Here is a 26,545-nt window from a genome sequence, read left to right as displayed (position 1 = left end):
CGGGAAGGGGAGGCGGCGTCTGGCAAAGGCAGGGGACACCCTCCCGGGGGGCGGGCCCGGGGCTCACTCACCACTGCACCGGCTGCCAGTTGGGCAGGAAAGGCCGGAAGCCGGTGATGCACTCGAAGGCCAAGGTGCCGAAGCTCCAGTAGTCCACGGTCACCGTGTACTTCTGCTGCTCCAGCAGCTCGGGGGCCTGCGGAGACGGGGGGCACACACCTGAGCTGAGCCCGCGCTGAGGGGCCACCACGGGGGAGCGCCCGGCACCCTGCCCTGCCCCACGCTTCCCGGAGGTGCCCGGCACCCTGGCCTGCCCCACGCTCCCCGGACCCCGCGCTGAGGGGCCACCACAGTGGAGGCGCCCGGCACCCTGGCCTGCCCCACGCTCCCCGGAGGCGCCCGGCACCCTGGCCTGCCCCACGCTCCCCGGACCCCGCGCTGAGGGGCCACCATGGGGGGGTGCCCAGCACCCTGGCCTGCCCCACACTCCCTGGACCCCGCTCTGAGGGAGGAGGTGGCCACGAATTGGAGGGTAGAATCTAGACTCTCTGATCTCATCCCGTCCCGGGGCTGAAAGAAGGGCCTGCGGCAGGGGCAGGGGGGTTTTGGTGTGCTGTGTACCCTTCTCCCGGGCGCCGTGCAGGGCCACAAAGGGAAGTGATCCAGGCCACAGAAACCCGGGCACAGCGTATGCAACGAATGCCAGCCAACCCCCTAACGTGGTCCACGATGGGACAGAATGTCACAGTCGAGCAGTGAAGGCCAGCTGCCCAAGCAGTCAGGCTAGGGTGACAGGAAGCTTCCCAGCACAGGCGGGGCTGGGCCGGCTCAGGGTGCCTGAGGGCAGACGTTCCGGAAAGGACCCTGCGGCGTGCAGGCAGGACTGAGCCCAGGCTGGGGGCAGGCAGGACACGAAGGACCACAAGCCGAGACGAAACTCGTGGGATGGTCAGGTCGGCCTCTGTGTCTGGTTCTGGACAGAAGTTTTGGCCCTGCGAATGGTCAGAGCTCAGGCCCCGCATTCACTGGCACTGAGCCGACAAGGGGTCCAGAGGACACAGGGCAGGACCCTCAGGACCCCGCTCCATGGGCACAGGTACTGAGTCACAGCCCCAGGTCCCCACCCTGAAACCTCTACCCACCAGAGCAGGGGATGAAAGGACAGCATCCACTGCCCAGCGGGGGTTAATGGGAGTGTGGATGCACTCACAAGGACCTTCTCTTTTTTATGTAAGACCCAAGTAGGCTATTTAAGCTCACGGAGCCCAGGGGCTTTCAACTTTCTTTCATTTTTCTTTTATAAACCGCAGACTCCGTTATTCAGTCCACATTTCCTGGTCATCACTTACATGCAATCTACCACTAAGTCCTGCTGAACCTGTTCCGGCCTTTCTTGTTTTTTTTGTTATTTGTTTGTTTGCTGGTGTTTTGTTTTGTTTCTGCCGCACTGCGTGGCTTGTGGGATCTTAGTTCCCTGACCAGGGATCAAACTCTGGCTCTTGGCGGTGAAAGCGCGGAGTCCTAACCTCCCCAGGGAGGCCCCTCTCTCAGGCGCTTCTTGAGCCGTCCTCCACATCCTGACGCTGCCCACTGGCTCAGACCAGCCCGCCCCAACGGCCTCCATACCACTCGCCCGCTGCCTGCAGCTCACCCTCCACATTGTGCCAAGTGTGGTCTCTTCTGAAGGTAAACCTGACTCTTCTCACGCCCAAGACCCTTCACCGTCCCTCCAGAGGTTTCAGGATCAAGTCTGGAGTCTCTAACGCAGCCAGCGAGGCTCTGAATGACCTGTCCCCCGCCTCCCTCTCCAGCCTCAACCCGAGATGGCCTCCTCCTCCTCTGGTTCCGGCCGTGCCTTCTGGGCGCCTCCTGCTGCCCCACTGCCTGGAGCTCCCTCTTCGCACCCCCAGTCCCTGGACGTGCAGGCCCAGCACCGGGTCCCCCTAACGTGTCACAACATCCCGCGCTCTCCCTTCGCAGTCCTTATCACAAGTCCAACCGCTTCATCATCTGTGTACCGGGGCCTCGTCCACCTTCTTCCTAAACTCTAAAACGACGCTTGCAGCTTGTCTGCAGGACGTGAGGAAGAGCTTCCAGGAAAAACAGGTTTGGGAAGCACTGGGTTCCAAGAAAAGTGGCTTTCTTGGTATAAGAAAGAAATACATTTAAGTGCAAGTTTGATGTATGAAGCAGGGCACCCAGAGCCAGCGCCCTGTGACGACCTGGAAGGATGAGGTGGGGAGGCCGGCAGGTGGCGGGGAACTCAGGATGTGGGCGCACACATGTATGCCTGTGGCTGATTCATACTGATGTGCGACAAAAACCATCACACTATTGTAAAGCAATTATCCTCCAATTAAAATGAATAATTTTTTTAAAAAAGCCTTAAATATATGCATGTGCAATGTGGCTTCCCCCCACAAAAAAAATAAAACATAAAAAGGAAAAACTACAGGTGGTCAGTATTTCTTGGATGAATGGGGGACTCAAATAGAGCCACAACATTCAGACCAAATAAGAAGAAAGGGTGGGAGCTGGAAGCCAGCCCTCTGCTCGTGGCCCCCGAGATGTGGCGTGGGAACGGAGAGCCCTTTGGAGCAGCGGGAGCCTGGTTTAAACTCTCTGGGCTAGAACACCGCAGCATGGGGGGTCACGGGACGCGCGCGGCCCAGGAGCAGAGCCCTTTAGACGCGAGAGGATGACTGCGCCCCGCCTGGGCCTCTGGGAGGACGAGGAGTCTGACCTCACACACCAGTGTTTCCTGTGCATCCAGGAGTCATCCAGAGAGCCGGCAAGCTCAGACGGCAGAAGGTGAGGGAGGAAGCAGAGCCCTGCGGCCACGGCCTCCAGAGAGAGGCTAATGCGCAGACCTGGGAACCCGCCTCTTACCAGGTACTGCAGGGTCCCCACGAAGGACGTGCAGAGGCTGCCCTGGTCCAGCTCCTTGGCATATCCCAGGTCAATAATTTTGTGTATTAACTGGAAGAAAAATCAAGGAGGGGGAGACATCTGAGGGCTCCGCGAGTCCGCTGTCCTTCAAGAATCCTGATCACCTCTGCTGGCGCAGAGGGTGTATCTCTGGATTCCCAGTCCTAAGACCCCAAGCGCCTAAGGACCGCCAAATAGGCAGGAGAATGCCCTAGACGCGGTAGGTTCAGGCAAAAGAAACAACGCAGAAACGCCAGGCGCGTGTCCCCCCTTGCCTGGCGAACACCTGCTGGAGGAAGGTCAGAATTCGGTGACCACGCACCCCGAATTCGGGACTGCGAACCCTGGACTTGCCGTGACGCGAAGGACCAGGTGGGCTTCCTTCTCAGTAAACACCTTAAATTCTCCAACCTCCGACAGACTGCCGGGAATGGGTGTGAACAGGGACAGAGGTGAGGGCCAGGACGGGCGTGGGTTACGCTGACAGAAGCCGCGGGGGAGAGATCAGACGGCCCACGGCTGAGCGGCTGCATTCCACTCGTCTGAGCCCTGCTCGCCACCCAGCTGAACAAACATGGCCCAGCCCTGCGGGGAGGTGATCCCACACCTGAGCGGGGGGGCCCCTGAGAGCTCTGGGGAAACTGCAGGCTGGACCGGGCCAGCTCCAAATACATCCTTTCGGCCACGTCCAGAACCCACCTACAGCTGGATTCTCTGTGAGCTTCAAAAGCTGAGGCTCCCAAACAAACGGAAAACAAAAAACATCTGTTTCCAAGAAGTGCGAGGCCCCAAGGCTGGAGGGGGTGGCAGGTGGAAGACAAACACTATTTTTCTTATCAGATTCCTGCATCTTGGGATGGTTAACATGTGGTCTGTTCAAACTGGCGTCAACTTGCGAGCCAGAACTTGGTGCTGGATTTTGTTTCGATTCAAAGAGCACTCCCAGAGAATCAAAGCAAACGCATGAGCAAGGAAACCCAAACATAAGCAGGCACGCAAAGCGCATTCCTCGCCCCCGCTGCCTGCCCCCAGCTGCTCAGCCCACGCTCCCCCGCCCCTCCCCAAGGCTGGCCCGCAGGGTCACTCACTCTCTGCTCCCCTTGCTGCAGGACAATGTTTTCTGGCTTCAGATCCCGATGGATGATTCTGTTCTCATGAAGGTATCGAAGTGCAGAGGCTGAGAGGGTGGAAAGGGGAGTGAGTTCCCGTTAAGCCTGGACGATGCCTTTTACTCGGCATTGCCTTCCCAGTGAAAGATGGTTATTGCGTGTCCCGGACACACACTCCGACTCCGTGCAGGGGCTCACAGCGGGGGCGGTGGGGGACAGGCCCACAGACGCCCAGCCAGTGAAGGGAGGGAGACCTGGCTACGTGAGCAGAACTTGGGCCAGCACCAGAATCTGCCTGGTTCGGGTAAAGAACTCCGAGCCTTCCATCCACGAGGTCACCACCTCCCGTTTCGAGCAGCGGTTCTCAAACAGCACAGCCCAGTCCGGCAGCATCAGACTTGGTACACAGAAACACCAAACCCTCGGGTCCCGCCCCAGGTGGAGTGAATCAGAAACTGGGGGGGGGACCCGGCAGTCTGCTCTCTATCAAGCCCTCCAGGAGGTGCTGATTAACTTTGAGACGGGGACCTTCTCTGGTCTAGAGGCTCGAAAAGTAAATTCTGCAGGGTGGGCAAGGGAGACGGGCCCTCTGGGCAGACAGCACTTGGTCATCGGATGCAGAGGATGCAGGGCAGAGCTGCCTCCAGGGAGGAAGCTGGGTAGGGTGCCTAGAAGGGGAGAATGGGGGGCGCCTTCAATACATCTGCCGGTCCAGCATGCGTCTGCCATGTGCCCCGTCCTCTGCTGGGCTCTGAGGGCCGTGAAATAAGGGAGGACGTGGTTCCCAACTTTAAAGCGCTCAGACTCTAGCTGACAAGAAAGCAGCCCGCACCACCCGGCTCACTCGCTACCGCAGCCTCTGCTGTGAAGAACAAACGTGACCACGTGAGCCAGGACGGCCAAGGCTCAGACCATCAGGATGTGGCTTTTACCCCTAAGAGAGGTTTTAACAGAAGTCCTAACAACCTGGATGTACCACAGATGAAAGAAACAAGAAGTATTAGAAAGAGATAAAATGATCTTTATCTGGAAATGATCTGACTCTAAGCGTAGAAGACTCAATAGACTAAAAACTGGGGAAAATGTAGTAAGTTGTCTGCAAGCAAAACAAGTAGATACAAATCAACAGTTTTTGCCCTGTCATAGATCCAGTTGAAAGGAAAAAAAAAATCCCATTCACACTAACAGCAAAAATTCTAAAGTACCACAGGATAAATTTAGCAAAAAAAAAAAAAAAGCGTCATGGGAGGAAAACTATATGGCATTAAAAAAAAGCTAAACAAATAACACAAAAAGGTTTTAAAAGTTTGTGGCAACTAGAGAAAAGAGTACTGAGGGTCCTTAAACAGCTAAAAATAAAGTTACCAGATGAATCGTATATTACTATCTTTAATAAAACTCTAATTCAAAAAGATACACGCACCACTGCATTCACTGAAGTGCTATTTACAACAGCCAAACACGGAAGCGACCTAAACATCCATCAACAGATGAATGATGAAGAAGATATGGTACACGCACGATGGAGTATCACTCAGCCGTGAAAAAGAACGCAACAATGCCTTGCAGCCACATGGATGGACCCTGAGATTATCACAGTAAGTGAAACAAACCAGACAGACAAAGATGAATATCACATGGTATCACTTACCTGTGGAATCTAAAAGAAAATGATACAAATGAACTTACACACCAACAGAAACAGACTCACAGAGGTGGAAAACAAACTTAACCGTCACCAAAGGGGAAGAAGCGGGAGGGATAAACTAGGAGTCTGAGATGAATAAACACCCACTACAGAACATAAAATAATCAACAAGGCCCTACTGTATAGCGCACAGAACTATATTCAATAGCTTATAATAAACTATAATGGAAAAGAATGAAAACTACATACACACACACATGTCTATAACCGAATCACTCTGCTGTACACTTGAAATATTGTAAATCAACTACACTTCACTTAAAAAGAAAGAAAGAAAAATTTATGGCAAAAGATACTATACAAAGAGCAAAAGACCAAAAAAGGGGGAAAAAAATATCTGTAACACATATGCCAAAAACAAGCATCTACAGACAAAAACTCCTACAAGCCAGTAAGAAAGCAACGCAGGTGTTAGGGAAGCAACACTACTATTTTCAGAATCATAATGTTATGTTACTTTTCCAAATTAAAAAAAAAAACTTTTTTTTTTTTTTTTTTACTTTAAAGGAACATAAAAAAACCCAAAGAAGTGGGTTAGACAGGTGCTTCCCAGGATTTTAGATTCAGGCCAGAAGGATTAAGGATAAAGACTGAGGATGGGGTTCAAGAGAAAATGACCATGTTTTTATTTTCCGAGCTTAGGCACATTTAAAAATAATATTATCTACTATCAATAGAACTAAGCAATTAGTGATTTACTAAAGAAAAGACCATTCTAATAACAAAGAAAGAAAGCAAACCAGTAGAAAAACTGGCAAAGAACACATGAAAGGGGAGCTTATAGTAGAAATGAAACACGGACCGCAAGCAATTACGCGGTTGCGTACGAAGTCGCTCAGGCTCACTGGCCGTCCACAAAGCACGCATGAAGGGAACAACATGCCTTTTCACTTCTTCAAGCAGAAGGAATTTCAGATGAGATGTGAAAGGCACTCCCTACATCGCTGGAAGGAGTAATAACTGCTGTGCAATTGGGGGAAAGAAACATGGCAAAAGCTATTCCATTTTAAGACGTACGTATCGTCTGACCCTTTGCTTCTGCCTCTGGCAATCCAGCTTACAAAGCCAACAGCACCATCACCTACAAACACGGGTGCGGACTGTGCAGTGTCAAGTGAGATCATTAGAGACTAATGAAAAGTCACCCATCAGGGAAGGGCTAAAGGAATCATGGGAAATCCACAGTATAACTGGCAATTATTAAAAATTATCTACGCTTATATTACCTGACTCAGAGGGATGTCCATGTTGTAATGGCGTGAACCTCTTTTTTTTTTATTAGAGGCAAAAAAAGGTCAAAAGCAAAAGCGATAACCACACTAAGAAAAGTTTACTAAAGGGTCTGGGCCAGGGCGTAGCAGGGAAGGGGTGCACCCCAAGGGGGAGGAGACACCCTTCGCAGAGCCCAAGGGGCCAGACATGCTGTGTGAAGACTTCGTGCTGAGTGTTTTCTGAAAATACAGGGAAACCCCTGACAGTTAAACACCCAACTTCCACCTTCTCGGGGGCATTCCAGCCACACATTAGGTGAAATCGCAAAACCTCTCACTGAGTCTGCCCTTAAATCCAGCCTTTGACCGTAGAGTTTCAACATTTCACACTTGTTCCCTCTTCTTTGCTTTCACAACTGGGCACAGCAGATTGACTTAGGCCCAACAAACGTCCAGATGAAGCAACATGCCCACTGCTCTCAGAGGGTACACCCCATATGCCACCCACCTTGTCTGCTGGGGGACTTCCCTGGCCATCATGGCCACGGTTCAGATGCCTGTCCACTGCAGGGGGTGCGGGTCCATCCCTGGTCGGGGAACTGAGATCGCACGTACCATGGGGCGTGGCAAAAAAAAAAAAAGCCTGGTGCTTCTCACCAGCACTTTCATTTTGGTTTTATTGACTTTTACTAGGGTCAAAGCGCAGTGTGAAAACAGGCTCTGATAACCGTCTGGGCACGACCCTGCACACGGGGACACGGCCTCCCCTCACGTGAACTCACGCCAGCGGGGAGCACCTGCGGGGAGGACGGGGTGTGTCTGCTCAGCCCCCGAGGCCCCAGGGCCCGTGCGGCTGTGTGACATGAGTGTCAGGGGTTCTAACACAAAGGCGGGGCTCCGTTTGTCCAAGGCCAGGGTACGTGAAACGTTGAGGCTCACTGTAGTTTGAACAAGTAGGAACGCCCAGGCTAAGGCAAGGCCTGTGACGTAGACGTGAATGTCCCACTGAGAGTGACGTGGGGGAGGACGAGCAGGGAGGTGCCCTGAGAAGCCCCTGGGAGGCAGAGCGCTCACATTAGATGGAGGGCACAGCTCAGTGCCACGACGCTCGAGAGCCGTGCCCGGGTCTTTAGGAAGACGGAGGCCAAGCCGGTGATCCAGCCGGTGACCCTGTTAACAGCGGGCTCTGCTTATGCTGAAGCCACTGCTCGTAACACATCTGAGCTCTCATTTCAGGAAGTCCCTCGTTTTCAATACTTTTTGTCAACCTAGTCAAACCTGGAATTAGACAGTCCTATATATAGTGTGTGTGTGATATACACACACTGCATACGTATACACGCTATTACTGTACACACACGCACACTACATACGCATATTGACAGTCCTGTGTATGTTGTAACACGCGGTTTCTTACACTGAGTGAAATGGTCAAAACGCTGACGGGCAAGGGCTCGGTGGCAGCGCCCCTTCCAGGATCAGTCCCTGAGAGGCTCAGTTCGGTCTGACTATGCCTTATTTAACAGAACGGGACCACGGGGCGGGGCGGGGGGGGGGAGGCCCGTGTCATGAATCAGAATTTTCTCAAGGCGAGAGAACTTAATTTGACTTAAATTAGATGGAACATGAGAATTTGAGATGGAAAAAAGAAATACCTGTGTGTCTGAAACTTTCTTAAAAGTCAAAGCCCCTAACAACAGAGATACTGCAAGAGCATAAAACTGGAAAAGTGGCCCACAAGCATGAGAGCCTGCAGGCTGCACACTCCCACGGTCCCGTGACAGGAAAGAGGTGCCGAGTGGCACTCTGTGTGGACTTTACCCCATGCAGCGGCACCTCCTCAGACAGACGCTGCCCCGGGGGGTCTGCATCAAGCACCGCGGCCTCCTGGGGCCTTGGCAGGAGCGGCACCCAGGTCTTGGACTCCAGCTTCCCGCCGGCTCGTGAGGGAGACACGGACATACAACTGCAGACTGTGCCGCTCCGGAGTTCTCACTGATGAGCCAGAATCCCAAACCACGCTCCAGAGATGAGGGAACAGACAGGACCAGCTAGACTCCCATGCAGAGAAGCGGCTGTGTGAGGACTGTCCACGAAGCCTACTGACCACACCCTGAGCTGAAAGGGACCACTGAGCTCTCCTGAGGGTACACTTGCTCGGGATACACGCCACGGGGAGGAAATGCAAAGATCGATGGACCAGGGACGCTCCAGGTGGTCCAGCGGTTAAAGAATCCGCTTGCCAGTACAGGGGACACAGGGTCGATCCCTGGTCCAGGAAGATTCCACGTGCTGTGGAGCAACCGAGCCCGTGAGCCACAGCTACTAGAGGCCACACTCTGCAACAAGAGAAGCCCCCGCAGTGACAAGCCCACGCACCCCACTGCAGAGGAGCGCGACTCGCTGCAACTGGAGAAAAGCCCGCACACAGCAACAGACCCTGCGCAGCCAAAAACAAACAAATAAATAAATTAAACAGTTCATAAGACTTAAAGATCACAGACCAGCAAGCTGACACACGGGTTAGAAGAGACAGAAGAGACAGTCACCAGTCGGTGGTTTAAGTCACCATGACGGAGAAGGGCAAGAGGACATCTGTTCACTCAGTAAAAGTTGGCTGTGAGCCTACTAAGTGCCAGTCGCTCTGATGTCACTGGGCTTTCCAAGCAAGACGGGCTGGTAGGCCAAGTGCGGAGGTGTGGAGAAAGATCCAGTCCCTCTAATGGGTTCTTGGCTAAAGGAGAGCCTGTGACTCACGAGCGAGGTGGCAGGGCGGTGTTGCCAGTGCTGAGAGGGAAGCGCAGAGTCACCCTCTCTTCATCCTGCCATCCTGAACAAGTGTCTTCTGTGTGGCTGCAGCTGTCGAAAATGTGCCGCTGGATCGAACCATTTCTGTCACTTACTGCGCAAATAATCTGGTCTACACGGCATGGCTCATATCCTAAAGGAATCCTAAGGAAATCAGTCCTGAATATTCATTGGAAGGACTGATGCTGAAGCTGAAACTCCAATACTTTGGCCACCTGACACGAAGAACTGACTCCTTGGAAAAGACCCTGGCGCTGGGAAACATTGAAGGCGGGAGGAGAAGGGGACAACAGAGGATGAGATGGTCAGATGGCATCACCGACTCGATGGACATGAGTTTAAGTAAGCTTGGGGAGTTGGTGATGGACAGGGAGGCCTGGCGTGCTGCAGCCCGTGGGGTCACAGAGAGTCAGACACGACTGAGAGACTGAATGGAACTGAACTGAACTGAATCTGGTCTACAGGCCTCAAACCCAGGGTCAGTCCTTACTGTCGAGGACAGGCAGAGGTCATGCAACAAGAGTACTGGGTGGAGGAGGCCATGAGGGCAGCAGAATCCGAGAGGGAGGCCCGCTCTGCTCGCTGGGCCAGGGAGGTCCCCACGGAGGGGCAGGCCAGGGGAGGGGCCGGCGCAGCATTCTGAAAGCTGGGCATGGGCAGAGGCTCACGAGGGGACTGAAGGGCGGGTTTTGAAATGGGCCGCAGCGAATCAGGAGAGACGGGAGGCTATGAGCTTTGGCCTCGACCTAGCGGGGGACGGGGACGGACGTGTCCTCTCAGAAGCACAAGAGAGTGATCAGTCAGTGGGAATGGGCGCCCAGGACAGTGAGGTGCTAGAATGACTCTGAATGAGTGGAGGCAGTGGGCACAGGAAGGGAAAGCAGGGTGTACACACGAAGGAAAAGACTGGAGACTTCAAACAGGGGGCTGGGGCGCGGGGTGGGAAGAGGGGCAGATCCTGAGAAGAGACGAGATTCAAAGTTGGCACCCATGTCCGGGTGACTGGCAGAAGACGGGGCCAGGGATGAGACAGAGGACTTCAGGAAGGGATCGGGTTTAAGGAAGACGTCGAGGATTTCACCTTGGAAGTGACTCAGGGAGAAGCACCAAGGAGACGTGGATTCGGAGCTGAGGATGGAGGTCAGGGTTGAAAACAGACTTGGGAGAAGATGCAGTTGGATTGAGATGTCGTGAGAAAGACCCGGCACACGGATACTGGAAGCAGCGGGCGGTCACCAGGTGCAGAGAGGGACACACAGGTGGGGGAAAGAACAGACAGACAGACAGACAGCATCGAGACGAAGCTCCAAGAAGAGGATGCAGGAAGGGAGAAGCCAGGGGACCCCGGGGAGCCGTCAGGCTGGGGCAGCACAGCGAACGTCAGAGACATTCTGGGCGGCCTTTCTGAAAACCAAAACCAAACAGTGACGATGCAATACTCAGAGTTAGAAGGGACCCTGGGGCTCACCCAGTCCACGTGCTCATTTCAAGCTGAGGACACGCAGGCCCAGAAAGTCACCTTGGTTTTCTAGAGAGGAAAGGCCCCTGAACGAGGAGGCAGAGCTGGGGGAGTGGGGAAGGCCAGGTCTGAGAGCAGCTCTTTCATTCTGATTATGTTTGTTAAACCTGGTTACTTACGATTTTCCAGGTACTCTATATACAAATAATCTGAATTTCTGAGATGCGGTAGTCACCTTTCATGACAATCAGCAGTGCAGTCAGAACGTAGGTATTCAACAGAACAAGCAAGAAAAGCCACAATGAAAGGAAACAGAGCAGAAAGCCAGGGCTCTGAGTCCCGAAAGCCCTGCGCTCCCTCTGGAACCCTCCCTGTCCTGTGAGGTGGACAGACTGGACACCTGCTTGGAGACGCTTCGACGGGAACAGAGACAGTGACTCAGAGAGCAAAGCACAGACGGGACAGCGAGCAGGGGCCCTGGAGGCTCAAGGACAGGGCAGTGGGTCACCACCACTCCCCGGCCGCCCGGAGAACCAAGATCGGTGCAGAGCCAAGGTCCAGGAGGGCCCAGGGATCGCTTACTGTCCCATCCGGCTGGCCTGGGCGTGGGCAGTCCCCACCCGAGGCAGCAGAGACCCGGGCCTCTAGAGCAAGCAGGAGTTTGCTGTCAGCCGGCAGAAGGAAACATATGGCAATGTTTTCCAGAGGATAATGAGTCCACTGAGTTACAACTTCCTTGAGCTATTTTAAGGTCGCTTTATGTGGAAGACAGATCACTTCCAGCTGCCTCAGCACCTGTCTCCAGACCTCTCAGCAGCATAAGCGCAATGTTCTAACAGGCTCGCCTGTCCTGGCACAGGAAATGGGCTCACCCACAGGCTTCCTGGGCGTCTGCTCACTTGCTCATGTGCATTCTGCAAGATCTTCTCGGGCAACATGAAGCTCCCTGGGAAATGCCTGTGTCTATCATCCTGATGCTGCTCTGTGTGGGCATCTCTGGGAGACAAGTGGCACCGGAGAGGTTAAAGCTAAGTAGGGGTCACCGGCCAGTCAGAGCTATGGTGTTTCCAGTAGTCATGTACGGATGTGAGAGCTGGACTGTACAGGAGGCTGAGCACCAAAGAATTGATGCTTTTGAACTGTGGTGTTGGAGAAGACTCTTGAGAGTCCCTTGGACTGCAAGGAGATCCAACCAGTCCATCCTAAAGATCAATCCTGAGTGTTCACTGGAAGGACTGATGTTGAAGCTGAAACTCCAATCCTTTGGCCACCTGAAACAAAGAACTGACTCATTTGAAAAGACCCTGATGCTGGGAAAGACTGAAGGTCAAATGAGAAGGGGCTGGCAGAGGATGAGGTGGTTAGATAGTATCACCCACTCAGTGGACATGAATCTGAGCAAAATCTGGGAGATACTGAAGGACAGAAGAGACTGGCGTACTGCAGTCCATGGGGTCACAAAGAGTTGAACACGACTGAGAGACTGAACAAGAAGAACAAGGAGTCCTCCAGAGAGGGCCACGTACCCACCCCGGGGCAGGGGTGGGCTCTGGCCGTATCTGCGGTCAGCCTGGCAGGGACCAGAAGGGCAGCTCCACAGAGGGACGTGGGTCGGCCCTTGGGACTAACTGGAACAAAACAGGCTCAGGAAACGTTCCAGAATACAAAAGAGTTATGTGAGAGGAACTCCCAGAAACCCTTTGAACTTGGGCTCCGTGACGACATTGTGCAAGAGAAATAAACTTTATGAATCTCGTACACAAATCAGAAAAGGGACTGAAAGGACAATCTGAGCTTATCAGCAACCCCCCAGCCAGGTGGCCGGACGGCATCCAGGAGGCGGCAAGGGCGGTGGTCTGAGCAAGGTCAGCCACTTCCGGGGAGGGACATCCCGGAAGACGGCCACCCGCCTGGCTCACCGGACCTCAGCCCTGGGTCACAGCCCAACTGAGGACAGCGGAGGTTTTCCAAAAGGGGAGGCTGGGGGGCTGGGGGAAGGACAGGAGGGACCAGCACATGGCAACTGCCCTACCTCCTGACGGTTCTCACAAGGCAAGCTATGTGTCCGTCTCTCAGCAAATAAAGCTGCTACCCTTAAGAAGTAACAGGGGACTCCCTGATGGCCTAGTGCTTAAGAGTCTGCCGGCCAATCCAGGGGACCTAGGTTTGATCCCACGAGCCTCAGGGCAACGAAGCCTGTGAGCCACAGTTACTGAGCCTGAGTGCCGCAGCCGCTGAAGCCTGTCCACACGAGAGCCTGTGCTCCGCAACAAGTGAAGATGCTGCAGTGGAAAGCCCACGGACCGCAACGGGGAACAGTCCTGACTCGCCGCAGCTAGAGGAAGCCCGAGTGCGGCAATGGAGACCCGGCACAGCTCAACACAGATCCATTAAAGGAAATAAGCAATGTGCCGAAAGCCACGCTGCTAACAGGCGGCAAGAGCTGCTATCTGACCCCCGATGGCTCATTTAATCTTATGTGAACAGCTGTTCTTTTAAATAAAAAGTAGGTCCTTCTTCTAATTTCCTTTGGGATTTATTTCATTCACTGACAAGTATGTATAAAGCAGCTGCTACGCAAGGTACTACTGTTCCAGATGTGGGAGACACAGCGTTGACAAAGTCTTGGCCTTTGTGAGTTTAATTCTAGCAGACCAGCACTTCAAAGAAAGCCTCATTATTTCCAACTTGGGGCCACAGAGAGGAAGTCAGGGAACCAGAGACCTAACGACCTTTGATACTCATCCACAGACAGGAGAATGGAGCCACTTAAGCTTCCCCAGGGCTTACCTGTCCTCACTATTCTGACTTACGTGTAACTTACACACACACACACACCTCGAATACATAAGAGAAAGCTACCACAGGAGGCAGTGGTACCTGGACACATGTGGCCACACCAAAAACGAGACCCGCAGAGGCTCCGTAAATATCGTAAGGGTCACTGGAGGATGCTAAAGGTACATGAGGGAGTAGACAGTTTTGTGTGCCTGAGACAATCACTCAGAGACTATCGTAACAACAATTTCCTGAATGCACAAACAACCTACTAAGTGAAAACACATTTGAAGAAATAACATACAGAAAAGACTTGAAGCTCTAACCAGAAACAAAAGCTGTCCACAAAGAGCAAAAGATCATGCTCCAACCTTCTAACCTGCCTTCGACTCAAGAGAATGAACTGTGATGTGGCCACCGGCGCAGAAGACAGGTGAACGTCCAAGCACAGCACGGACGGGCCAGCATGGGGCAGGGGTCCGGGGAGCAGGTGGGATACTGGCTGAAGGACTGGACTCTCTAGGGAATCAGAGAGGGCGCCTCCCTCTCTGAAGCAGCCTGGCTGGTGATGGACGCATACTCAGGTCACGTGAAACGGCTGCAGCGTCCTGACGCTGCACATCTGAAACCCACACGTGTCCAACGTCAACTACGCCTCAACAGAGCTGGAAAAGAAACCCCCGACTGGTGCCACGTCATCCTGTCCTCACTGTGAACCCCATCCACAGGACAGACGGAATTTTCCACGTCCCACTGCTCGGATCCTAACCGTAAGCACGTTATCACTCCATTCCCCCTCACTTCCTTCTCGCCCAGAGTGAAGAGGCGGCAGGGGCAAGGCCAAAGCCTGGGCACTGCAAGCCCCCCTACCCCACCAGGCCAAGCATCCGCAACGCGGCTTTCCAGACGGGGCGAGGTGGCAGTAACTGGTGAACCTGGGTGACGAGCCTGTGGGCTTCACTGCACTGCCCTTCCAACTTTCCTATATGCTTGGTATTTTCCTAAACAGAAAGTCTGAACATACCAAAAGAAAAAACACACAGCTTCCGAGAGGGCGCGGTGGGCGAGGGGTGAAAACAGTGTTGTTCCCCAAACTGGGGGCAAACGTTGAGTGACGAACCCTGGGTACCTCTCAACTCTCGATCTCGGACTGTCACCTTGCACCATCAACCTTGCAGATTTGCCCCCAAAAGAGCAGGTGCCAGGGCCGGGGAGGTGGTATCTGAGCCCTGCATGCCGAGGTCAGGCTCCTGCTGCTCAGGCCAGCCAGGCCTTCTCAGAGGGCCGTCAACACCCTCCTCAGAGGACGCCAAGGGTTAAACGGGGTTTAAAGGAGCACCGTTTTTTCCTATGGCTTCGGCCAGCAAGAAAACTACCAACGAGGAAGTGGAAAAATTCACTGCCAAGGGATGAGATGCATTCAAAGGACAACCAACTCCATCACTGGCTGTTACGGGAAAGCTGGGAGTGGAGCTCTTTAATGGGAAAGGAAACTCGCTCTTCTGTGCACACGACTTAGTCCGGAAGGAAGGGAAATCTATCTGAGTTCAGCGCCCGCCTGACTAGGCCCTGTCGACCGACCCATCACCAGCCCCCGCCACCGTCTGTCCCTGCCAACCCACCTCCGCAGAGACCGCGGACCTGTCACCTCCCCTCCGCCCCCGCAAGGCCCCTCCCTGGCGGGCACGGCCAGACATCCGGGGTTGGGGTTTACCAATGTCGCTCAGCAAGGTGAGGATGGCTCCTTCCCGCAGGCCGCAGCAGTTCTCAAACTGGTTCAGGTACTGTTGAGAAGGGGGGAGAGGCGTCAGGAGAGCGGTCACCAGCCACCAATGCACTGTCCACCAGGGTGCTCCGCCAGCCGAGGCCGTCTGAGTGCTCCCCGGGTCCTGGGCGGGCAGGCCGCCAGGCGGCAGGACTGGCCGGGGCGGGGCCCGGGCAGGGATGGAGGAAAGAGACCTGCGAGCTCCTGGAGGTGCTCACGTGTGCGACCCTGAAGCCGTTCTCGGAGCCTCACCTGAGCCACGGTCCTGGGGAAATGGGCGCAGCCGGAGCTCAGCCACTGCTGATCCACTGCTCCCAAGAGCCCTGGGGACCCACTGAATCCCTCCTTCCGACCCTTTCTCCTTGCCCTGGGTGGGGATGACAGCAGGGGCCACGTGGCAAGCACTCACCACGGGCCGGCACCACGACGGAGCCAGGAGAGCAACAGGAAGCACGCGACGCTGGGTCCAGGGACGGCTGAGCGTGGACACAGTGCCACCTGGCTGTCCTGCCCCCCAAGCCCCCAAGCTGCCCCAAATCTGTGCACCTTCTTCCCTAGGGAGGAGTGAGGGGGTGTGGATGGAGGTACAAAGCTAGCTTGCACCCAGAGCCCACACGGCCCTTGAGCTCTTTGCGGATGGAGAGCTACGTGGATGTGCTCCCTGGAGCCTTCCTGCCCCATCTCACTGCATCCCACCCTGCCCTCCTCTGAGGCCAGCATCGGTGGCCTTCCCAGCTCACGGGTGAGATGCCGGACCGAAGGGGTCCAGGAGTCTGTCCACCCCTAAGGCCGCCGCAGGAAGGAGCTGCCCCAGGACGCGAGTCCACCTGAGGCTCAGGCCCTCCTGGCCCTGGTGGCCTATCGAGGGTCTCAGTCTGCTGCGAGAAGCCAGCCTCGACTTCAGAAAGCAATTTCCCGACAAGAGGGGCACCGATGCGAAGTAACCCCCACCCCCACGTGTGTCCATGAGTTGTTCCCATATCGGGCACACATGCCTCACTCCTCTGATCAGCTCTGGCTTTTAGATTCACTCACGCATTGGCCACTGAGAAGGCAATGGCACTCCACTCCAGTACTCTTGCCTGGAAAATCCCATGGATGGAGGAGCCTGGTAGGCTGCAGTCCATGGGGTTGCTAAGAGTCAGAAACGACTGAGCGACTTCACTTTCACTTTTCACTTTCATGCATTGGAGAAGTAAATGGCAACCCACTCCAGTGTTCTTGCCTGGAGAATCCCAGGGACGGGGGAGCCTGGTGGGCTGCCGTCTATGGGGTCGCAGAGTCGGACACGACTGAAATGACTTAGCAGCAGCAGCACGCATTGGCCAAACATGTCTCCCCGCCCAGGAGTGTGAATTTTGAACATTCAGGAGCGGGGAAAGACAGGCCACTCCACTTGGAACTAAGATGACGGACCCCGGGCGCCGGGGCAGCAGTGCCCCCCCTCCCTGATCTCCTCTGGTGACTACGTGGACGCAGGCCCTGTGGGGCGCCACCCTACCTCTGCCGCACCACCCGGCACCCCTGGCCGGGTCAATCACGCCCCAGTCTGTATCACTCTCTTCCCCAGCGGCCTGGCTCCCCGCTGCCCATGAGATGACGTTGGAGGTCCTCCGCTGATGTAAGCTGGTTGCCTCCCACCTACTGCCCACGCTGCCCGCCAAGGAGTATCCTCTTGGCTACAGGAACATGGCTTTATCTCCCTAAATAGCTGCAGTTAGTAATCCAGTGGCTGTCAAAGGTTAGGAAAATAAAAGAGGAAAATGGAAGTTCTGTTGAGTCCCTGTTTCGCCTCTGTTATCAGTCCCTGCTCGTGGGCCGTGCCAGCAACTGTGCTCATATCCTGCCCTGACAACCCCAGACGGGCCACCTCTCGGGCGGGAGACGGCCACTCGGGCACATGGGCCTCATGGAAAGTCCCTCTGGAGAGGGACAGTGGCAGGGGCCAGGAGAGCAGCGGGAAAGCAGGCGGTGCTGGCTCTGGGAATGGCCGAGGGGGCACGAGGCACCTGCTGGCTGTCCTGCCCGCCACCCTGCACCTTCTTCTGGGGGGAGGAGTCGGGGGATATGGACGGAGAGGCAAGCTCTCTGCAATATAAAGCCGCCTTCTGCCCAGAGCCTGCACGGTCTTCGTGCTCTGTCTTCACACTTCTGTCCTCACAGACGAAGCGGGGCCCACGGCTGGAACCCGCAGGTGAGCCCCAGGCTCTGCCGCTGCGGCTGTGGCGGCCCAGCCCCCCACCCAGCCCCTCTGGGCCAGGAGGTGCCCCCCTTCACTCGGGATCCCATCTGTTTCCCCTGCATCGCAGGGCTGCTCACCAGGCTATGAGTAAGAGCAGGTCGTGGTACCATTTCCGAGATGGGACACACAGGGCCCCCAGGACCCACCCCGCAGCCCGTGTTCTGATACAGAGACGTGAGGACATGGCGGGAAGGCAGGCAGGGAGCATAGCCCAGAAGCTGTGTCAGTGGCGGCTCTGGGTCCCCGGCCCGGCTGGCCGGAGCCGAGTCAGTCCCTTCCTGCCCCGCTCTGTGACCCTGGGCAGCCATGGCTGGGAGAAGCTGTGCTCACAGGGACGGTGGCCACGGGGCACCAAAGGGCCGACACAGCCGTGCTGGGGGAGGAAGGTCTGTCTGGGGCTGGTCCAGCCCTGCCCTGGACATGACCGGGTGGTGTTCCCTCATCACTCGAGGGACAGCCAGAGAGTGCACAGCAAGCCCCGCCCTGACCTCCGTGTCCCCCCCGAGTGCCCCCCGCCCCAGGCCCTACAGCCTCACCTTGCCCCTCTAGGGTGCCCCCGCTCAGGGCCACCCGCAGCCTCCCCTTGCCCCCGCGCAGGCAACCCCCCCCCCCGCCCCGGGCCCCACCCCAGGCCCCACAGCCTCATCTTGCCCCCACGCAGGCACCCCCACCCCGGGCCCCGACTCAGGGCCACCCGCAGCCTCCCCTTGCCCCCGCGCAGGCACCCCCCGCCCCGGGCCCCGCCCCAGGCCCTGCAGCCTCACCTTGCGCAGGTCCCCGCCCTGGCAGTACTCCATGGCCAGCAGGGGCAGGTCGTTGGGAGCCAGGCTCTGCATGCCTTCAGGGACGTCCCGGGCGGCCACCACATTGGGGTGGTTCAGCCTAGGGGGGAAGCGGAACGGGTGAGGGGGGCAGACACCAGGCTCACCCCTGCTCCCCAGAGCCTCGAGGTGCCGGGGCCTGGAGCGTGCAGGGGCGAGGGCACGGCAGCGCTCAGTCTGCACCATAAGCCCTGGTCACGCGAGGGCCCGGGGAGCTTGGTTCTCCTCAGAGGCCCCACGGCATGCCCCCCGCGCTTCCCAACTGTTCTAAAGCAGAGAAAGCAGAGGGACTGCGGACAGCACGCCACTCCGTGGGGACGGGGTGTGTGTGTGGGGTGTGTGTCTGTGTGTGGAGTGTTGGTGTGTTCATGGTGTGTGTGTGGATGGCATGTGTGTGTGGTGTGTGTAGTGGTGTGTGGGGGGTGTTGTCTATATGTGGAGTGTGGGTGGTTTGTGGCGTGTGTGTATGTCTGTATGGCATGTGTGTGTGGTGTGTCTGTGTTTGCTCGTGTGGTGTGTGTGTGCGTGTGCATGTGGGGTGTGTGTGGGATATCTGTGTGTGGTTTTTGTGTCTGTATGTGGAGTGTGGGTGGTGTGTTTGTGGCGTGTGTGTGTGTATAGCGTGTGTGTGGTGTGTCTGTGCTCGTGTGGGGTGTGTGCGTGTGGGGTGTGTGTGGGGTGTCTGTGTGTGGTTTGTGTGTCTGTATGTGGAGTGTGGGTGGTGTGTCTGTGCATGTGGCATGTGTGTTATGTGTGTGGGGTCTGGGGTGTGTGTCTGAGTGTGGAGTGTGGGCAGTGTGTTTGTGTGTGGTATATGTGTGCGGTGTATACAGTGTGTGTCATGTGTGTGGTGTGTATCTGTATGTGGAGTGTTGGTGTGTTCATGGTGTGTGTGTAGAGTGTTGGTGTGTTCATGGTGTGTGTGGTATGTGTATGTGGTGTGTGTGGGTGGTGTGTGTTTGTGGCATGTGTGCGTGTCTGTATGGCATCTGTGTGTGGTGTGTCTGTGTCTGCTCGTGTGGTGTGTGTGCGTGTGCGTGTGGGGTGCGTGTGGGGTGTCTGTATGTGCTTTGTGTCTGTGGAGTGTGGGTGGTGTGTTTGTGGCATGTGTGTGCGTCTGTATGGCGTGTGTGTGGTGTGTCTGTGTCTGCTCATGTGGTGTGTGTGTGTGTGCGTGTGGGGTGTCTGTATGTGGTTTGTGTCTGTGGAGTGTGGGTAGTGTGTTTGTGGCATGTCTGTGCATGTGGCATGTGTGTGTGTCATGTGTGTGAAGGTGTGTCTGCTTGTAGAGTGTGCGGTGTATGTGCACGTGCTCACATCTCACAAGAAGACACCCCCTTCCCCGGGGTCGGGAGGGAGCCCCTGCTGGGCTGTAACTCCTCCGCGCCTTCCCAGCTGGGAGGGCAGCCCCCCAGCTCCCCCACCCTGGCCCCCTGGAGGAACAGACTCTGCCAAAAGGTTCACAGCAGGGACACTCACCTACCAGCTCAGAAGTGGAAACACTGGGGAAAAAGGATCTTTCCTGACAGAAAACTCAGCGTAATGGCTGCTTTATATCATATAACAAAGGAAGCCCACTCAGAACCCTTGGCGGGGCCGGGGGGTGGGCTGTCACTGCCGCTGCTCCGGCGGCCACCGGCCTGGACAGTCTGGCTGGGGCCCTGACACCTCTATCAGGGTATCAGCGCTGGGCCTCACGCCTCTTTCCAGAGAGCTGGGCTGCGGCTCCAGATCCTGAGGCCCTCCTCCAGAGTCACTGTAGCATCCCCCGAGCCCTGAGGTCCCCCACCCCAGGGTTGCTGGCGCCCAGGCCCTCACCTCCTCATGATCTGGATCTCCAGGCACCAGCGCTCGCGGTTCCGGGGACTGAGCTCTTGCCGGCACTGCTTGATGGCAATCTGCTCGCCCGTCTCCTGCAGAGGACGCACAGGACGATTAGAGACAGCCAAGGGTCAAACCCACAGCTGTCGCCTCCGGGCCCAGAACACAGCCCGCGCTCAGCTCCAGGCCCCCAAGGCCGGCAGCGTGCCCCTTAACGGATGGCCCCAAGTCCCCTCCAGCCCACCTCCCAGCCCTGCCCCCTGGTCATCTCTATCCACCCCACATCTGCACCCAGGCCTTGCTCTGTCCCCACCTCCCCCGTGAGACCTCTTTGGAACACTTCTGCCCAAGAGAACCCTCATTCCTTGAACCCTGGTACCACCGGACTTGATCTTGGACCCAAGCAAAAGGCACTTCCCTGTGCTTCAGCCTAACAGTTAACGCCCTGGCTCCAGGTTTCATGTTTCTCTCACTGGGGGGGGTCTCTCTCTCCAGAGAGAAGGCAAGCACAGTATAGGAGATGGAACACAGGCTGATTCAAATCCCAACACAGCCATTTCCCAGCTCTGTGATGCTGGGTGGACCACGGGCTCTGGCTTGGTTTCTCTATCTGTAAAGTGGGAACACTGACACCCACCTGCCTTTCAGGGATGCTCAAGGCTGAGCCCCTGGCAGCGTCCAGCCCTTAGCAGGCATTGGGCAACACTCCTGATGGCAGACCCACGCAGGCGCCGCTGGCATTTAAAACTCTCTGAAGCTGGGCTCTAACCCACCTTTCCATCCTCCTCCTGCGACTCCACCTCGGGCCTCCAATGCCCAGTCAGGGTCAGACCACTGGCCCAGCCTGTGCCCTCTGGTCTCTGCTCCGGGACAAGGCCTGGGTGTCCCCCACGGCAGGGGCTCCTGCCCTCCTGTCTCAACAGGGCACTCCTTCCCAGCACTTACTCACCAAAGACTTATTTTCTGCAGGGTCACAGGGTTACTTTCTCTTTTCTCTGTTACACTATAGGCCTGTCCATCCTTAGGAGTTTAACCTCTAATGCGATATCTGACATAGTGCCCTCCATGGAAGCTTCATGAATGGGAATGAGGGAATTGCTACAATTCTTGTGAACGACAGACAGCCTGGGTCCCGAGGATTAACTCTTCCCTCCCCCCGGGTGTCCAGGCAGCACCGAGGTCAGCGCTCAGCCGCCCCTTCCCAGGCCCCCAGGCCCCTGCAGTGAGAGCCCCCTTAAAAGCCCACATGCCCTGGGACTAGCCCTGACCTGCAGGGCAGGCAGAGGAGAAATCCAGCAAGAAAAGGCTTCAGAATGGTACCAAAATTCCACTGGGGCCCAAACGAAAGATGGGTGTCCTAGAGGCCCCACTGGACCATTTTTTCTGTTTATGAAAATGTGTGTTACGAGGAATCCTAAGTCTTATAAGTGCAGAAATTCATTCGGTCCAAACTGGGACTCAACGGATGCATGTCGAGGTCGTGGCAAGGCCCCCAGGGACACATGCTTCCTCAGGGCAGCAGACACTCATCAAGTCACAGGTCCACCAATCCAGCCACGATCCCTGCAGATCAAGGGCCCACCCGGGAGGAAAAGGACAATGGGAATCAGGGCTCCCCAGGTGGCGCTAGTGATAAAGAACCCACCTGCCAATGCAGGAGACGGAAGAGACTTGGGTTCGATCCCTGGGTGGGGAAGATCCCCTGGAGGAGGAGATGGCAACCCACTCTGGCGTTCTTGCCTGGGAAATAACTCGGACAGAGGAGGCTGGCAGGCTGCTGCACACAGGGTGGCAGAGAGTTGGACACAACTGAAGCGACTTAGCACACACGCACGCAGACAAGAAACAGACAGTGTCCCCTGGGACGCATTACTCGCTGGTCAGCAGACCCGTCCCTAAAATCGACATTCATGAATGAAAGCTTCAGGAATGAGGTGGAGGCATCCTTTGACTGTGACAGCTCCAAGGCCAGAAGCAGATACTTCCAGCAGCCCCACCCAGGGCACTCTCCCAAGTGGCTTCTATCAAGTCCCCACACGGCTGTCATTAAGCCTCGGTCACACAGTCACCTTATATGCTTTTTTTTTTTCTTTCAATAGCTCTGAGATATCATTCACACGCCATTCAACTCAGCCATGGAAGGCACACACACTGATGGTCCGGGGTACATTCAGAGTAACGTGGCCAAAGCCACAGTCCGTTTTAGGGCGCGCTCACCAGGGCCTCCCTGGTGCTCCAGGGGCAGGGACTCGGTGCTCGTGGTGTGGGGGTGCCAAGGTTCGAACCCCGGTCGGGGGGTCTAGACCCCACATGCCGCAACTAACAGCTTTACATGCTGCAATTAAAGGTCCCGCACACCACACCAAGACTGAAGATCTCAGTCCCGCAGCTAAGACCCAGAGCATCTTCATTTCAGTTCAGTCACTCAGTCGTGTCTGACTCTGCGACCCCAAGGACTGCAGCACGCCAGGCCTCCCTGTCCATCACCAACTCCTGGAATTACTCAAACTCATGTCCATTGAGTTGGTGATGCCATCCAACCATCTCATCTTCTGTCGTCCCCTTCTCCTCCAGCCTTCAATCTTTCCCAGCATCAGGGTCTTTTCCAATGAGTCAGTTCTTCGCATCAGGTGGCCAAAGTATTGGAGCTTCAGCTTTAGCATCAGTCCTTTCAGTGAACATTCAGGACTGATTTACTTTAGGATGGACTGGTTGGATCTCCTCGCAGTCCAAGGGACTAATTAGTTAATTATTTTAAAAGAGAACATACTCATCACCTCCCAAAGAAATCTCCACCCCCAGGCCTAGACAAGCACTCATCTACACACTGCCTCTACAGATTTAGCCGTCTGGATACTTCACATAAAGAGGATCGTACAAGATGCGCCGTTTTGTGATGGCCCCCGCCCAGCAGTATTTCGAAGGCTCACCTCTGGCGGCCCAGGCTGCTCCGAGCCACGCTGCCCGGCACCGCCCACGGCAGCAGCTGCTGACGGCCAGGCTCCGCCACTCTGTCCACTTACTGCGCGGTTAGAACCCCGACCTCTGGCCAGGATTCGGAGGTGCCCTTGAAGAAGAGCTGACCTCTTTCAAAAACTGGCAGTTCTGCTGCTCTTGAACCCACCAGGACAGCTGGACAAGCGACCTTGGATGGACGTCCAGCTAGCACTGCTCAAGAGTTAGGGTGTGTGTCCAGAAGCCACGATTTGTTTCATTGATGAACAACCAGACTGCGTTACATTGCACGAGACTTTCCACCCTCTGCGTGGTGAACTTCCCAAATCCCCTGCTCTCAAAGTGATTCGAATCTGCTTTCAAGTTTCACTTCCCGTTAGGGTTCAGACTCGTTTTTTTGCTCAGTTCTCTGGTAACTCCACCAACAGCCATTCCAATACGTGTCTAGAAGCTTGTTTGCAGGTGGGCAGGATCGCGCAGAAACCCAAGCTCCAGCAATGAGAGATGGATGGCCACACTGCAGAGGGAGGTCAGGCCGCCGGGAGTGTCCGCTGAGCACGTGATGTTGAGACGGACGGTTGTTTTAAGCAACCATTCAGTAGAAGATACTGCAACTCGTGGTTTGTTACTGCAGAACGTCTCCTCGAGTTTAAAAATCTGCACCTAATTTAATATACACGACAGTGCATTCGTTTTCTATCACTGCTACAAGAAACTGCCACCAGCTCGCTGGCTTAAAACAACACCAATTTACTTCCTGATGGTTCTGGCAGTTCAGAAGTCTGGCGAGGGTCTCACGGGACTGAAATCAAGCTGTTGGCAGGCCATGTCCTCTTCAGAGGCCCTAGAGAAGAATGCCCTTCATGTCCGCCCTAGAAACTAGGGTCTGCCTGCAACCTGTGGCCCACGGCCCCTTCCTCCAGCTCCAGGCCAGCAGTGACCAGCGCAGCCTCTGCGGGTGCACTGCTGACACCGACTCTCCAGTCTCCCTCGTCACTTTCCGTGACCCCTGTGGTTACACTGGGCCCACCCAGGTGGTCCAGGATGAGCTTCCCAACTAAGGTCAGCTGATGAGCAACGTTGATTCCCTCTGCAGCGCAACCTAACCTTCACAGGCTCAGGGGGTTAGGACGCAGACATTTGGGGAGGGGGTCACTATTCTCCTGAGCATAAACAGTACGCTTCCTTCATGAAGATGATGGACAGGGCTTCTCTGGTGGACCAGTGGTTAAGGATCTGCCTTGCAATGTAGGGGACACCAGGTTCGATCCCTGGTCCCACAAGATCCCACATGCTGTGGAGCAACTAAGCCAGTGCACCGCAACTACTGAGCCCGTGCTCTAGAGCCCACGAGGCGCAATTACTGAAGCCCACGTGCCCAGAGCCTGTGCTCTGCAACAAGAAAAGCTACTGCAACGAGAAGCCCAGGCACCGCAATGAAGAGCAGCCCGTACTTGCTGCAACTAGAAAAGGCCGAGCAGCAGCAAAGACACAGCACAGCCGAAATAAGTAAGAAAATAAATGAATCTTAAAAAAAAAAAAAAATGACAGATAAGTCAAACCCAAAGGGTAGATGTTACGTGCCTTAGGAAATGTTTTATAGAATCCATCTGCATATACACTGGGTGATTGCAGATAGCTGTAATGTCCTGCCCAACACAAACACCGGAACTCACAGACAGCCGTCACCTGGCCCATCCCAGAATCCACTAATAGACCCTGATACTGAAGACTGATGTTAAAGACTGATGAACAGTCAAACTCAACCTATAGAGTGAATTTTGTGACGCGAACACAGAACACACCATGGGGTTAAGTTGGCACAGGCCCCAACACTGAGTGGGCAGCTCAGCCTGGTCCTGCGGTGCCAGGGGAAACCCTGCCTTCCCAAGCCTGAGGGTCCCACACAGACACCTCTTACCCTGCGACCCTCTAGGAAGCACTCTAAAACATTCCCGTCTTTCCACGATTAATCTTTCACTTAAAACAGAAACCCAGGTAGAAGGACCTTCTGTAGCTAAACACATACTTTCTCTGGAAAGCAAAATTCAATTAATCATGAACAGACTGTGAAGATGGTTTTTAAACTCTGGGGGTGTCTGTCCCCAAGCTGCAATGACACACCAGGGCATGGACGACTGACTCTATTTGGCCTGGAACCTCCCAGTCTCGGCTCAGTTCTCTGGAATTCCAGACTTGGCCCAAACCATCTCAGTACCCAACTCCTAGGAAGTTGGGACAAAATTTAAAAGCGGTGTATCTGGAGAAAATGGAGAAAGGGGCCTAGGATGGTGTCTCCATTGAAGGCAGCTGATTACGAAGGTCCTTCAAGTCTCCGCCATCTTTTCGCCTTTTGTGAACAAAGGTGAGTGTACTCCAAAGTGGGGGCAGCTTGCGGGGACAGGCTCCCCCAGACTCCTGGGACCCCTGGATGGCACTACAGGAGAAGCGAGCTGAAGGCCAGCCTCTGAAGGAGCCGCTGGCCTCCCTGGTAGCCTTTTTCTAATGGCTGGAGGGCCACGAACAGGAAGCCAAGGGGTCTGTCTACACCCTCAGGTCATGAAGTCACCTCCTGTTACCAAAGCAACCACTCAACAGGCCTCTGTGGTCTAAGAGGGGGGCTGGAAACACCTTCCGTGTTCCTTCTCGGATCCTCCCTCCCAGATGAGTGTTTCTGGAAGGAGGGCCCAGAGTCAGAAGGCTGAGGTCAGCTGGCTGACCCCACCCACTCCCTTCGCCTCCAGACCCACCCACAGGAGCTCGGGAGGAAGCAGGTCAGATCACCGGTGATCCCTCACGCCTCACCTGGTGAATGTGTGACCTCGAGCTCATCACCTAAGCCTCTGGGTCTTTATCCACAAGGTGGGGGTGACCATACCCTTTCTGGTGCTGTCGGTCAAATGAGACGGAGTGTGGGGCCCTCGGGGGCTTGGAGCATGT

General features: G+C 55.5%; 1 protein-coding gene across 4 annotated transcripts in view; it reads right to left on the bottom strand.

Moving 5' to 3' along the window:
- The window catches only part of IKBKB (inhibitor of nuclear factor kappa B kinase subunit beta), a 52,663-nt gene that overhangs the window by 16,704 nt on the left and 9,414 nt on the right, over nucleotides 1-26,545 (bottom strand). For all 4 annotated transcript variants that reach the window (XR_015156240.1, XR_015156241.1, XM_086380442.1 and 1 more), the window contains exons 3-8: nucleotides 20,648-20,742; nucleotides 18,773-18,890; nucleotides 15,716-15,785; nucleotides 4,017-4,105; nucleotides 2,890-2,979; nucleotides 72-196 (exon numbers count right to left, since the gene is read on the bottom strand). Coding sequence is in view for 2 of the 4 variants with exons in the window: in XM_086380442.1 (XP_086236568.1) it covers nucleotides 72-196; nucleotides 2,890-2,979; nucleotides 4,017-4,105; nucleotides 15,716-15,785; nucleotides 18,773-18,890; nucleotides 20,648-20,742 (587 nt within the window). In the remaining 2 variants the exon portion in view is untranslated. The remainder of the gene's footprint in view (nucleotides 1-71; nucleotides 197-2,889; nucleotides 2,980-4,016; nucleotides 4,106-15,715; nucleotides 15,786-18,772; nucleotides 18,891-20,647; nucleotides 20,743-26,545) is intronic.

This window comes from Bos grunniens, chromosome 27 (assembly GCF_055505025.1).
Source record: "Bos grunniens cultivar Pamir isolate PY7600 chromosome 27, Bosgru_T2T1.0, whole genome shotgun sequence".
Lineage (NCBI taxonomy): Eukaryota > Metazoa > Chordata > Mammalia > Artiodactyla > Bovidae > Bos > Bos grunniens.
The sequence above is the reverse complement of the archived record's forward strand: the minus strand, read 5'-3'. Positions and strand labels throughout refer to the sequence as shown.